At 34.8% G+C, this 13,117-nt stretch overlaps 2 protein-coding genes across 7 annotated transcripts in view; one reads left to right on the forward strand and one right to left on the reverse strand.

Annotated features, from left to right (window-relative positions):
- LOC139966745 (dynein axonemal heavy chain 10-like) overlaps positions 1-2,401 on the forward strand; it is an 85,486-nt gene extending 83,085 nt beyond the window's left edge. For all 5 annotated transcript variants that reach the window (XM_071970069.1, XM_071970074.1, XM_071970071.1 and 2 more), the window contains one exon: positions 1-2,401. In XM_071970069.1, coding sequence (XP_071826170.1) covers positions 1-147 — 147 coding nt within the window. In that variant the 3' untranslated portion in view covers positions 148-2,401.
- LOC139966748 (WD repeat, SAM and U-box domain-containing protein 1-like) overlaps positions 2,318-13,117 on the reverse strand; it is a 15,079-nt gene continuing 4,279 nt past the window's right edge. The window contains exons 4-12 of one of the 2 annotated variants that reach the window (XM_071970080.1): positions 11,804-11,902; positions 10,628-10,721; positions 10,327-10,360; positions 9,768-9,808; positions 8,859-8,971; positions 8,327-8,578; positions 7,688-7,771; positions 7,148-7,219; positions 2,318-6,630 (exon numbers count right to left, since the gene is read on the reverse strand). In XM_071970080.1, the coding sequence (XP_071826181.1) occupies positions 6,479-6,630; positions 7,148-7,219; positions 7,688-7,771; positions 8,327-8,578; positions 8,859-8,971; positions 9,768-9,808; positions 10,327-10,360; positions 10,628-10,721; positions 11,804-11,902 (941 nt within the window). In that variant the 3' untranslated portion in view covers positions 2,318-6,478. Of the gene's footprint in view, positions 6,631-7,147; positions 7,220-7,687; positions 7,772-8,326; positions 8,579-8,858; positions 8,972-9,767; positions 9,809-10,326; positions 10,361-10,627; positions 10,722-11,803; positions 11,933-13,117 lie in introns of both variants that reach the window. The other variant, XM_071970079.1, reaches the window with a different exon arrangement.

The raw sequence follows: 13,117 nt of genomic DNA on the forward strand, positions 1-13,117 counted from the left end.
AACACATTCCGGACTCCAGTGTACACGACCAGTCAACGCAGGAACGCAATGGGAGTAGGTTTGGTGTTTGAAGCCGACCTGGCCACTCACGAACACATCTCTCACTGGGTGTTACAGGGGGTCTGTCTGATCTTAAATACTGATTAAATGTTCAAACCATAACATTTCAAATTAATTGTAAAATATCCATTTTTTATTAGATTGAATTCAGTTGAAGTATCTTATTACTTCCTGCAAAGCATGACTTCATAATTTTCCAAGTTGATGTTGAGTTAAATCCTGCTGTGTTTTTTCTTCTTTGTGGTATTTATCACTTAACTTGAGAAATTAATAATGTTAACAGAGCATTTGAAGAATATGTCATACCATCTTTGACATATTACAGTGGTTTTCTAAACTGATTATATTTTCCATATTTCATTTATTTAATTTCTCATGATGATTCAATGATACAGGATGTTCTTTTCCCATCTACCAAGTTCTACATATGTTAGCAGTTGTTTGTTTCAACTAAAGATTTGTTTGAAATGTTATCATCAATTTGAAATACATAAAAAAAAATTGTTAAAAAATCCACCATTTTTAAGAAACTAATTTTAATATCAGGATGCTGTAAGTGCTCTTACATCATTAGTGATGAAGAATAATCAATATGTCTATATTCTCCTTCCTTTAGAGAACACCTTGATATTCCTTTTATATGTGTATATAGATATATCTATTCCACACTATTGCTATTACAAATGAAAGTCACCTTGAGATCAAATAGACTGCCGTCCAACTGTCATTGCCTTGAGTTAAACAATTAAAGTTAGATTCTATTTATTTTTGCCATGAAAACTTTAAAGTCTGACTCTTTCCATTCTTTCCATGAACATCTTGATACAAAACAGATTTTTACTACTTATGCAAACAAACGTCTCAAATTCTTTGTTATTTCATAAATTCCACTGTTTTTAGAGAAAACAAGAGAAATAAGATATGACTCATAATTGACAAATAAGGAGTAATGATTTAAAAAATATATTGGAATTTTCGGTCCCCTTGGGACCTTCGTTTCGCAATACATTCGAATGAAAAGTACAAAATGTAACACAATGAAAGTATGACCCTAGATAAGTGTAAGTTGCAATGATGGAATTAGAACCAAATAAACCATGACTATACAGGAAGCGGATTAAGGAGCAAAGAACGGATTACATATGTTTGTAGAACTGATCATTGTTATGGGGTACCAAGTCTTTGTTGAGACTTAATACGAAAGATCCAATCGATTTCTTTACGTTTACGTTCAGTAGCGGATATGAAGTTCGAGGCAATCATATATATATATATAAATATATTATATATACAAAATATATATATATACACACAATATATATATATGTTTATACAATATATATATACACATAATAAGAGTAAACATATAAGTGAATAGTTTGAACACAGTGTTAGTCATTTGCCATTCCATAATGTGAATGTATTCAGAGCATACATACTGTAGTTTTTGTCTATTTCTCACCAGCTTCCTTCAACCCTGACAGTTATTTCTCTGTTTCCATTTCTTTCATTGTGCATATAGTACTCATTCTTCATTTAAATAAATTAATATGCACAAAAAATAAAGGAATAATCCACAATGGTGTTTAATATTTACATACTTTTATCCTTGAAACAAATCGCACTACTTAAAGAGTAAAAATGTATTCAATTAAATACTCCATGACTTAAGTGATAAATGTAGGCCTTGAAATATTGGGCAGTTTTCGGGCTAAATGTCAGTGTATTTTGCTGTTTGCTTGTAGCAAAACTCAAGGTTACTGACAACTTTCTGCAGGTAAACATTAAGAACTTTAAACACATGGTAAGTCGGTTAATGACCCTTCAGTCAAAACAATCAGCATAATTTCCGTACCTAACATAATCCCTGTATTACTGCTAGTTATCAGCAAATGTTATTGAGATGCTCTCAAAAGCCTGAAGAGGATAAACTGAGGTGTGTTGTAAATTCAGGAAAATATCAGTGAGAACTTGATTTTAAGCCAGTAGATCTTTTAAGAACTGGCATTTTAAGTTGGTGGCTAGAATTTTTAAAATTCTAGGCCTGTATTATTAAAAGTATCACCTTGAAGATAAGAAAGTCATTCCGTCCTGACCGTAGGTCCGAAGTTGTGAGTTAAAAATTTAGCATCAATTTTTTTATTTTATATACATCTTATTACCCAAAGAAACCTCTCTTTTTGATACATATATGTATATATATGAAGTTTTTACAAAATGCACATAAGAGAGAGAAAGATAAGAAAAGAGAGAGAAATAAAGATTGTATGCAGTTATATTATATATATAAAAATCAATTTACAATTTTTTGAAAGATTAAAGATAATTTTGTACAAAGTTACTTTGTGTTTCATATCTTCTTTATTTGTTCTTTGATTTTAATTATAATCAAATTTTGTTTTCCTTTGTAAGATATCCCATCCAAACTCTGATACTGTTGTTGACAAGCACCGTCTTTTCAACACAACAACTAACTATGTAAAGTAACCACATAATAATTCATGTAAACTCTAACCATTTCCTATGCTGAGTACTGTCCTTACACCAATAAGTTAATGTAATTTGTGATTTTTAAGACAACAATATTGGTCGGATTAGAAGGTGGGACACAGAAAGCTAAAGGCAAACGGAGAGAATTGCATTCTGTGGCTTGGATTTACAGATATCAAACGATTTCGCATTTTATTTATTTAGGTTTCTTGGTATGTTGCCCTCATGATTACAAATGTTACATGCAAATATAATAATGCAATCTACACACCTAGGTTGAAAGAAGACCATAATTTATTTACTTTAAAAAAAATGTGAAGCTTGAATCGTAGTCAAATGAGACCCCCAAATAAGTTACCAATAAAGAAATTGAATAAACAAAAACATAGCTAGTACCCTAGCATACCAGTAATGGAAACTACCAAACTTGTTTGAACCAATGAAACTGGAATAGCTGGTTACTTAAGCAAACAATTGTTACTTCTGCTTTATATATGTTTAGTATACTATACATACCCACTTGTACAAACCCTGGGGCATTTATACTAAAATAGCCTTTCATAGCCTAACCTGGAAAATAATATATCCTGCTTAGCATTATATGATATTTTATATATTATACCCTATGAACAATTATAATTTATACTATTAGAACAACATATACCACTTCATAGCCTTTCTTTAAACATACCTATATAGCATCTCTGAAATATCTATTTCATTTGATATTTGATACCAATTTTTTACATAAAGTCAGCTTACTGAGCTTCCAGTAGATTTGTGGTGGAGAGTTGTTTCTGCTTCATCTATTGTAAACCATGAAATTTAGTTGGTTCATTCCATTTTGTTTTTCTGTGAACATTCGGATAACAAGGATCTGTTATCATTTATGCAAAACTAACTCTTTTTAATTACTTTAATTAATGATTATTGCCTTAAAGCCAAACGACTTGACACATTTTGAAATTTTTTTAAGAAACATGTTGTATTGTTAAGACTGCCTTATTCAATCCTCCAGAAGCAATGAAAAATGTCTCTATTAATTTATTCAAACGTATTTTTAATAAAAGTCATACTGACATATTGTCACCTATTCCATTGTGAGAAGATGGACCTGTAGTTCTAAAATCTCAGATTTGGTCTTTATCCACCAACTTTATATGCAACTCATGGACTACATTATGATATTGATACATACAAATTAACTGTGTCATCACTAGTGCAGGAACAACATCTGTAAAGAACGTTTCCAAATTTTTAAATTTTGTTTTGACTTAACAAGCTCATTTTTTAAGTTGTCTAGGGGGACCTAGCCGTAATGAATTCTTTGGCAGTTTCATGAATATTGATTGTTTTCATTTGATCATTAGAATATCCATGAGTGCAATTGGTCAAGGAAAAGCTGAGACCTAAATATTCATGAGTGGAAAAGTTCTACTGTCTGTATATGTGGTTAATGCATGGTCAAAGCTGCAGGACCAACACATGGTTTATGAGTTTGCTATTGGAAGGATGTTACTGTGGACTGCCAATGAGAGCTGAATCCTTATCATTTTATTGCACAGGTGCAAGTTAAATATTTCTTTCTGCTAATAAGTAGTAACTTTTCTGCTATACAAGAAAGACATAATGGACTACCCTGCAGGGACATTAACTAAACTTAAGCTTAAGACCTATCAGACTGCACCTTGTATTTTATTTTCCGGCAAGGAGTGGAAGCTTATTAAGTTACTAAACACCTATTAGTGTCCAGTTGGTGTAGTGCTTCGTGGCAAAGTTCCAATTGGCAGTGTTTGCACAATACCCAGCCTACCCTCAAAGCAGGAGTTTGGAAGGGCCAGCCAGGCCTGGTACGGTGGCTGCCGTACCAGGATTTGAAAACCAGGTAAGTCTACAACTTTATTTCTACTTACTCTATAAAAGTACTAAGGAAGGCACATATACATTCCATTTAATTGTTAATGGAAGTATGTTGATATTCTACAAGGCATTTCCTGGATATTCTTTGGGTGGGTTAGCTAACAGAAAGCAAACTTGAAAAAAAAGAGCAAATTTTTGTATAATACGAGCACATGCACACAAAATATATATATTTGTATTATAACATAGGTGTTCATTTAGAGCATTCAAATGTAACATAAGGTAACCTATAACATAAGGTGACCAAATATCTTCCAGGAAATCCAGGGATATGACATTGCCGTTGACCCCTTGGTGTTATATATGTGTGACAGGCACATTAAGGTGTGATTGTGAATACTGCCCTCCATTTTGCTGTGAGTTGAATATGTTGATATGTGTTGTTTTGCTGTTTGGGCATCTTTGAAGTGGTGATGCTGTTGTCTTGGTACTTTTCTGAAAACTATGCATCCCTTTTACCCATACTTAGTGTAAAAACTTGTTATTCAAAGCTTTCCATGCTTATTCAAAGCTTTCCAAAGCATTCCAGCTATTGTCATAGATGACAATGCTAAAGGAGGTGTGTGTGACAGGCACATTTAGGTGTGATTGTGAATACTTCCCTCTATTTGCTGTGAGTTGAATATGTTGATGGGTTTTGGGGAACTTCAACCTCTGGTCAACAGCACAACCCCTAGTGTTACTGTTACATTGACACAGTGATATATGCATCAATCTTGCCACTATAGATGTATCGTAATAGACAATCCTAAACCTTTATCTTTAACGATCAACCAATTATTCTTTGAATTCCAACTGTTACATATGTTTAAAGGAGAGGTGGAATTTTGAGGGTCTCTCAGTGTTTTGATGGTCAATGGCCCTCTTAAGATAAGAACATATCATCAAGAAACTCATGTATTTTGTCCAAGATAAGAATCCAATGCTAAAAAGACTTAATGGAAGTAATTCAATGATCTGGGTTGCTCTTATCTGTGAGTCATGACTTAACTTTAAAAATTTGTAGTTGTAAACAATTATAGCTTATGAACTCAGATTGTTTCTATGAACGGAACACCAAGCAGATAAACTTGATCTTATCGACCGTTTCACACACTGAGTGACACACTCTGCTATAGTGGGCTCCTAAATAAAATCAGCGGATATTTCTGTGGAAACTGTTTTTCAGAAATCTGGGATGTCTGGTCACCTTACTGTTACACAAGAGGAGCAGATGCAAATACAAAGGAGTTTTCACTTATCCAGGATTTCAAAATTAATAATATTTGAATTTGTGGAACATCCACCATTTTATCCCTGGTTGTTTCTACTAGCAATAAGATCTGTTTCGAGAAAATACTACAAATCAAAGGTCCTCTTTCATGACTTCTGTTCTGATGCAAACGGAAAACCGTATATTCAAGCATGCTTTACTCATGCTGCTTGACACAGCAGTCTTGAACACAGATGTTGTACTTTTAGTGCATGGATGTGCACTCTGTCCTAGATGTGTACCCAATCTCTCTCTCTGCTATGAACCAAGTACCATTTCTAAACAGTCAATATAATCACAACAGCTTTATGAAAAAACAAAACTGAATCATAGCAAGAAACTTGATAACTTTTCACCTTGATTTTAAGACACTTATAAGCAAAGTAAATTGACCAAACAATTTCCAATGTTTATTCTGGTAATATGCCAATTATCATTTCATATGAGTCTCCACCCCTCCCCCCCCCCACCCCAAAGAAAGAAAAAACAATTCTTCATAGTCCTTTGACAGGAAAAATGTCACTAGAATAATAATCACCTCCTCAATCACACAACTGTTAAAGGCGTAGCAGAAATGTTGACGTCATGATAAACCAAAGGCTAATATTGGGAGAATTGTTTCTACTGAATTGGACCTGAAAAAAATTATTGACCATCACAATATATACATGATTCTACTCAAGGTTGATCACCTGTTCCTATAGATACTAGTGACAGAGATGATATAGAAAGTCTCTGGATTTAACAGCGGGTTGGTCATGTTAGTTCATAGATCCTCTGTATGATAGCCTTCAGACTTCTGTTTGGAGTAAGGTTGGTGTGGGCCAATGGTGCATTGGTCATCGGACTGGTGTGGTTACCCGTTCCCAGCCACGAACGGATAGAATCTCTCTCGTATGAAAACCCATCTGTATATTTAAAACAAGTAAAGAAAATAAAGATTGAAAAATTCAATTGGAAAAGTAGTTTGGGACTTAAATATAAATGACTGGCACGTGACATGGAGATTGACTACCAAATATAGTTTCCTTATAGCTAGATAGGTTAGAGAGGAATAAAACTTTATTTATTCATTTTTACGTTTAGTACCGTTATTATGTCGTTTTCCATGTATCTCTCTCCCAACTGTTGGAAATTAATGTGTCAGATTTTTAAGCATAAATTTGTTGGCCATGGTAGCAGGATAAACACAAATATACTAATCAGTATTACCAAATTTTGGAAACGATAAGTTTTGTTATGAGATAGCAAAGGCATTACCTGGCGACAAGTAATAAAGTTTGAGTTAAAAATAAGTGGTATCTGAAGCAAGAATTTGGAAACAAGCTATTCAGAATTGGGTCTTCAAAACTAGCATTGTGTAAGAATTTTCCGCTAGTTTGTTAACGAGACATTCTTTTATAGTTATTAAAGTGAAAGACCTACCGGCAGCAATCACAGGGTCTGTCATAATCTGTCTTGTGATTGGACAGAGATATTCATCCGGGACAGAATCGTCTGCAAAAAAAGAAGACAAAATTGGTCATTGGTAATTATTAGTCTTGACCAAATTATTTAAATATTGGAACTATTTCATGTAACAACTGGTTCCCATTCATAAACATTCTAACAAGATTCACTGAAGTTTAATGATACTTGCGTAACACCGTCTATTTAGTCTATGAAGCTATTAGTTTTTACTTTTTTATTCCTAAAAGTTAAGACTGCTGACACAACCAGCTGCTTGAAAGTTCTCGGATGTACTTCAAGTCATCACGGCTTCATCTTGCAACAAAACTAGAATGGCAGACTATTATTTGGGGCGTAACTTAATTCTATATTTTAATTGAAGCTCAGAGGGGGTTAGGAATTATGAAGGAGGGGGAGGGGAGAGGAAGGGGTGGCATGGTTAGTTATGTAAGATAATCACATTATCAATGCCAAAACATGAAAGCTTGATACTGAATTGATTCACACAGCACTCACCAGATGGTTTCCCAGACACATAAAACCCTTGCTCTTTCACAACTAACACAGCCCTGAGAATTTTCTGGCGATGACCTAAGGCTTCTGCAGGTGAAGAATACAACAAGGGAGAGGTTAATCTATTGTTGACTTGCACATGCACAGTGGCACAAGGACACAGCCTGAAAGCCATGTCTGTTAAAGCATATGTTGGTTGCAAAAATTAAATCATGGCACTGTAAAAGGTGATCTGATGATTGGTGACATTTGGATTAAGTTTATAGATTTTGTATCCCTTGCATTCATAATCTGTGATCTCCTATTGGACTTTCAAATGAAATATTTTAACCAACAAATTTTGTTTATTAGTGCCATTCTACTATATGGGAGGGGGTGATGCAGATGCAAGCCATATATGTTTCATGGTTCTATAAGTGTGTTAACTGGGAAGTCCTTTCAGTGCAAAGTATCACATAATTCACAGCATGGTTCAACATCCAATAATAAGGCATTAATAGTTAGAAGCAGGTATGCACTAATCACTCTTCCTCCCCCTCCCCCTCTCACCACCCCCACCCTCTCCCCTCCCACTTGCAGCACCTGAAATTTTTATGGTATCTCACATCAAACAGTCAATCAGGAATGTTATTTTATACTCACTGACTCCTAAATCTTGACTGAGAGATTCATTTGTCAGGTTCTGTATCTCTTCGCCATCTATCAGTTGTTCCTTGAAAGAATCGGCGTACTGATCCAGACCAATCTCCTGCAGCCAGTTAGCCACATCATCTGGGGACCAGGTGAGGAGCGGTTTAGGACCCACCGATGAAGATGATGAAGACACAAGTCCCTCTGGAGAGGTGAGGGGTTGGTTACCTTCTGTGTCTACGTCGATCAGCGGTGGGGTGGTATCTGCATAACGAAGAAACAAAGTACTGCTTATACAGAGCAGAGCGCCATACTAAACAAAACAGTCACAGACAAGGCCTACACAAAAACAAGTTGTTCGCTATGCATTATTGTGTGCGCATGAAAGCTTGCTACATTCTGGAAAGATTCGTAAAATGTCTTTTCTGCTCCCCTGCCTACTGTTTTCGATGCACAACAGATATTGCATAAAAGGTGTGTAAAAATTCCTGTTAACATTTACATAAGTTCATACTTTTGTCAATGTGTACATTCAAATTTTCACCTGTGGCTGTTCCTGGGGCCGCTCCTGTTAAACTCCAAATCATTGCCGTCCTATCGGCAGATCCGGTCGCAAGAAAGACGTTGTCCATGGAGAATGCTACGGATGTAATGTACCTAGTAACGGAGAGTAAACGAGACAGAAACTCCGATCGGTAAAACTGGTGATAATGTGAGTTTAGAATCACTATGAGATCAAAAGACGACAAAATCAAAATGTCGAGAAAACTCTCAGACCGCTTACAAGAGGGTGTTGCAGTCTAATTCAACATCCGTTCTACCCATAAAACTTCAAGCACTTAAATATAGCGTCCAATTCTGGGTTTAAATCAGTTATATTTTATGGCAAGTTTGTGTTTGACTCCGTAAAAGCTATCCTAACAAGCAAGCTCTGCCAATTGAAATGCTTTTTGTCTTTTAATAAAAAAATATTAAAAAAAGCAAAATTAAGGAGTGAATACAGTCTATCGATATGATCTCTGTATATATTTCCTGCTCTTAGCATTAACATTTCTTAACATTTTTTAATGTGTCTACTTAATTTATAAATTCTCCGCACACTAATATGGAAGACAGAATGCTAACTGATCACTTCATAACAACACACCCCAACCTTCAGGCACACTCAGCACTTTTTGAACTGAAATACGAGGTGCAACTTACAAAACTAGTCACTTGCCAATACCACATGCAACTCTCTTTCCAATTGTCTTCTTCACTCCCACCAATATTAATGTTGGTATCTTTTTAAGTCAGCAAACCTTCACAAACTTCACAAATTTCATTCTTATTTCAAACATTTCTACACAATCTTGGTCACTACCTTGTTCTTGTGCTTATGTATTTTGTCACAATTTTTTACTTTATTTTTTACACAACAGACAGTTCAAAACAAAAATCAGTTGATATGTACCTTGAATGGCTCTCCAATGTAAACAGTACATTACCAACAATCTATGCAAGGAAAAGGAAGAGAAAAAGTCTGTACATGTAAAATATCTGTGTTAAATCAGAATTTAAATTTTACAACTGATTATATTTCACATTTTCTCTCAAGACAGCTTTCTCATACCGTGTTGAGAACTTACTACTTACTACCAAATTGAGTGGGTTGTCAAGTTTTGCCACTATTCTGTGGGTATGTTTCAAATGATGAGTGAATGTTAAGTAGTGTTTACACATGCTAGTCACGCTACAGCCTTTAATGAACTAAATAAATAAATATGTAAATAAATAAATACAGAGATGAATACGTAAAAAACAAGAAAGAGAGATTAATTAAAAATCTGGAGAAATTAGCAGGAAATTTGAATGGATTCGACAAAAGATGAGGTACTGTATAGTTTTGAGCCTAACAACCTACAAACCCACAAGGTAAACCTCATTATCATAAATTAAGATTTCCCTTTCACTACTAATTAAATAAACTGTGACAAAAGGCAACTACACAAAAACAGTGAAAGGATACTTACTGGACACCAAACTTTAACAAGTTTATCCATTGCTCTGTGTAAAGAGTAAAAGAATATTAAAGTTAACCTTCAGGACATTGGTAAAGTAACCATCAGGGGTTCCTTCTATTCACGCTTCTTTTCTTTTGCTAGCAGTTGTCACCTAGCACTGATTAACCTACTTGCATATATATAACATATCAGGGTGTTATCCAGATATTGAAGCTAATTACTGGCTGACTGCAAATATTACAATACATCACACTATGGTACAGAACATGTTTATAACGGTAAACCACGACCCGTCGTACGAAAAGCTCACCCTGATGCTAACAGCTTCCCATCGGGTGAAAATGCAACCATCATGACGTTGGCTGTGTGACCCGATAAAACACATCTAAGGTTAGTATTGCACTCTGGAAAAGATGGAAAAGATAGGGCATTACCAGTTTGTTATTATTAAACAACCAATAGGAATATCGTATGTGTCTGTATCATATTTTATTTACACCAGGCATGGAAACTAGACAAAAGTTTTTAAACTAAGATTGAACAATTAGTAAATGAAAACAAATTTAGCATTTTTCAATGGACTACATTTGAAAGTAAATATATTACTACTTTTTGCCAAGGAGCCTTTGTAATGCTTGTATTATTCACACTGAAAACATTTTGCAGTGGGCCAAAAAAAAAAAAAAAATTCTTGATCATGTATCATGAGACCTGATAAAAACAAAATCCAAAGGACAACAATAATGATACTCTTTAACCATTATCTCTATAATTTACAAATAACAATACATAATAATATCCAATATCCTGAAGTTACAAAATGCCAACATTTATTGTTAAACACTGGTTCACTACCTTCCTATCATTCTCAGAAATACTGTTAACCAAACAGTTGACAGCAAAGACTGTAGGATTTAGACTGTTAAAACAATCAGTTTTCTGGGATAAGAGCAGGATGTCAACTGAAATTCTCAATTCTTTCAATAATCTGATTCTTACCAGGTAGGCACTTTTCACAGATCTATAAAATTACACACTTCAGGTAAACAACAGAACTTTACAAACTTATAAAATATTTGGTATTCATAAGATCGGTGATTTTTCTTTTTTAAATTTCAGATTGACAAAATGTTATTGAAAACAAGTTAATGACACAACTGTTCGTCCCTGTCAGAGTTTCATGTATTCATCTAATTTTTAGTAAATCATCTTTTCAAGACAACGAGAGGCCAAGACTTTGTCACAATTCGATGATGCGCCATCATTGTTGTGAACGAAGGTTTATAGGTTTCTGGGGTTCAACTATTAGTTTGGAAGTGTCTGGCTGTCCTTCTTATAAAGTACTACCGTTCCTACGTACAAAAAAAAGCTGCTATATATCCATCTTTGCATTTCTATAGCAATTTTTCTCCATTTTTGGATAGTATTTGGTTATAATGCTATACCAGATCATATATTCCTAACTTGTTACATCATGGGTACTTACTTGGTGCTGTGTTTAAGTCCCACAGGTTAATACGGCTATCCCCTCCGCACGTTGCTAAGAGGAAATACGTTTTGTCACCGGGAGTCTGTGTATTTGGCGCTGCAAAATCAGAGAAAACAGATGAGTTTCCTATGTAGCAAAAAATATGAGGAGATGGAATGATTGACTGGGTTAAACTTCTCTTCATGACTCAGCTTATTTTTCTATACATTTCTTCCCTTCAAGACCATACGTCTACTAACTTCTGTATGAAGGTTTTGAGAGACAATCGTCTGACTGTACATAGTAAACAGTGTGGGCAAAGTGCTCACATTATTAATACGAGAGTAAATTGCCAGTTTGCAACGGTCACAATTCTGGAAAATGCTCATGGCTTTAAAGAGACACCTCACAATACAGAAAACTTACAAGACATGTAACAGAACTCAGAGTGCACGTTTTAAGTAAATCAATCTGATCTCTATCTATCTATATAGTGTAGGGGTATGTGAAAATAATCCACTTGGGGCCAACTTTTGAGAGTACGTCATTCCATCACAAATAGTTTGTATGACATCAAGTCTAATTTTGGCTGCAATAATATGTACCTATTAACAAAGTAGTTGTGATATGGGAGTAATATCACCACCTGATATGGGTACAGGGTATCCTCAAAACTTACAACAAATACGAGTGATTGGCACAAAACCAGCTATTTTAGATGTTGGTAACTGTTCAGTTTTGTACCTGGTACTAAGGTCCAAGTTATGAGCTCCCAAAGACAGAAACAATGTGAACTTATGGATGTGCATATAGAGTTTAGGAGGGTCTGAATCTCCAAAATGGGTTAATGAGTTAATTGGTGTATTAGTATGACAAAGCTTCATCCAACCTGAGCGGGTCACAAAGTGACTTGATTAACGAGGTTGTAATTATATACGGTAACTAGGTTATTAGAGTATATAAATAAAACACCCACACAGGTTGTACATAACAAGACTGACTTTGTCTCCTTTTTGACCGGTTTGTTTTGGAAAAGTGAATTGTGAGACGGACTTCTACCTTCTCGGTAACAAGGAAACAGAAATTTCACTGATTCTACTACAAACAAGAAATAATCGAAGCAAATAGAGACAACAAGCCTATGATAACTGAACTGTACAGCTAGTAGTGCTGATACTGCCAAACATAGCTATGCAGTCAGTATATAAAGATCAGCTCCACAAACCCATCCACCCACCTCAATGCTACCATACAATACTACAGTACAATACAATACCACAATACGAATGTTGTGATTACCACCAAGGACAGATATTATGATATTTAAATTAA

This window comes from Apostichopus japonicus, chromosome 4, assembly GCF_037975245.1.
Source record: "Apostichopus japonicus isolate 1M-3 chromosome 4, ASM3797524v1, whole genome shotgun sequence".
Classification (NCBI taxonomy): domain Eukaryota; kingdom Metazoa; phylum Echinodermata; class Holothuroidea; order Aspidochirotida; family Stichopodidae; genus Apostichopus; species Apostichopus japonicus.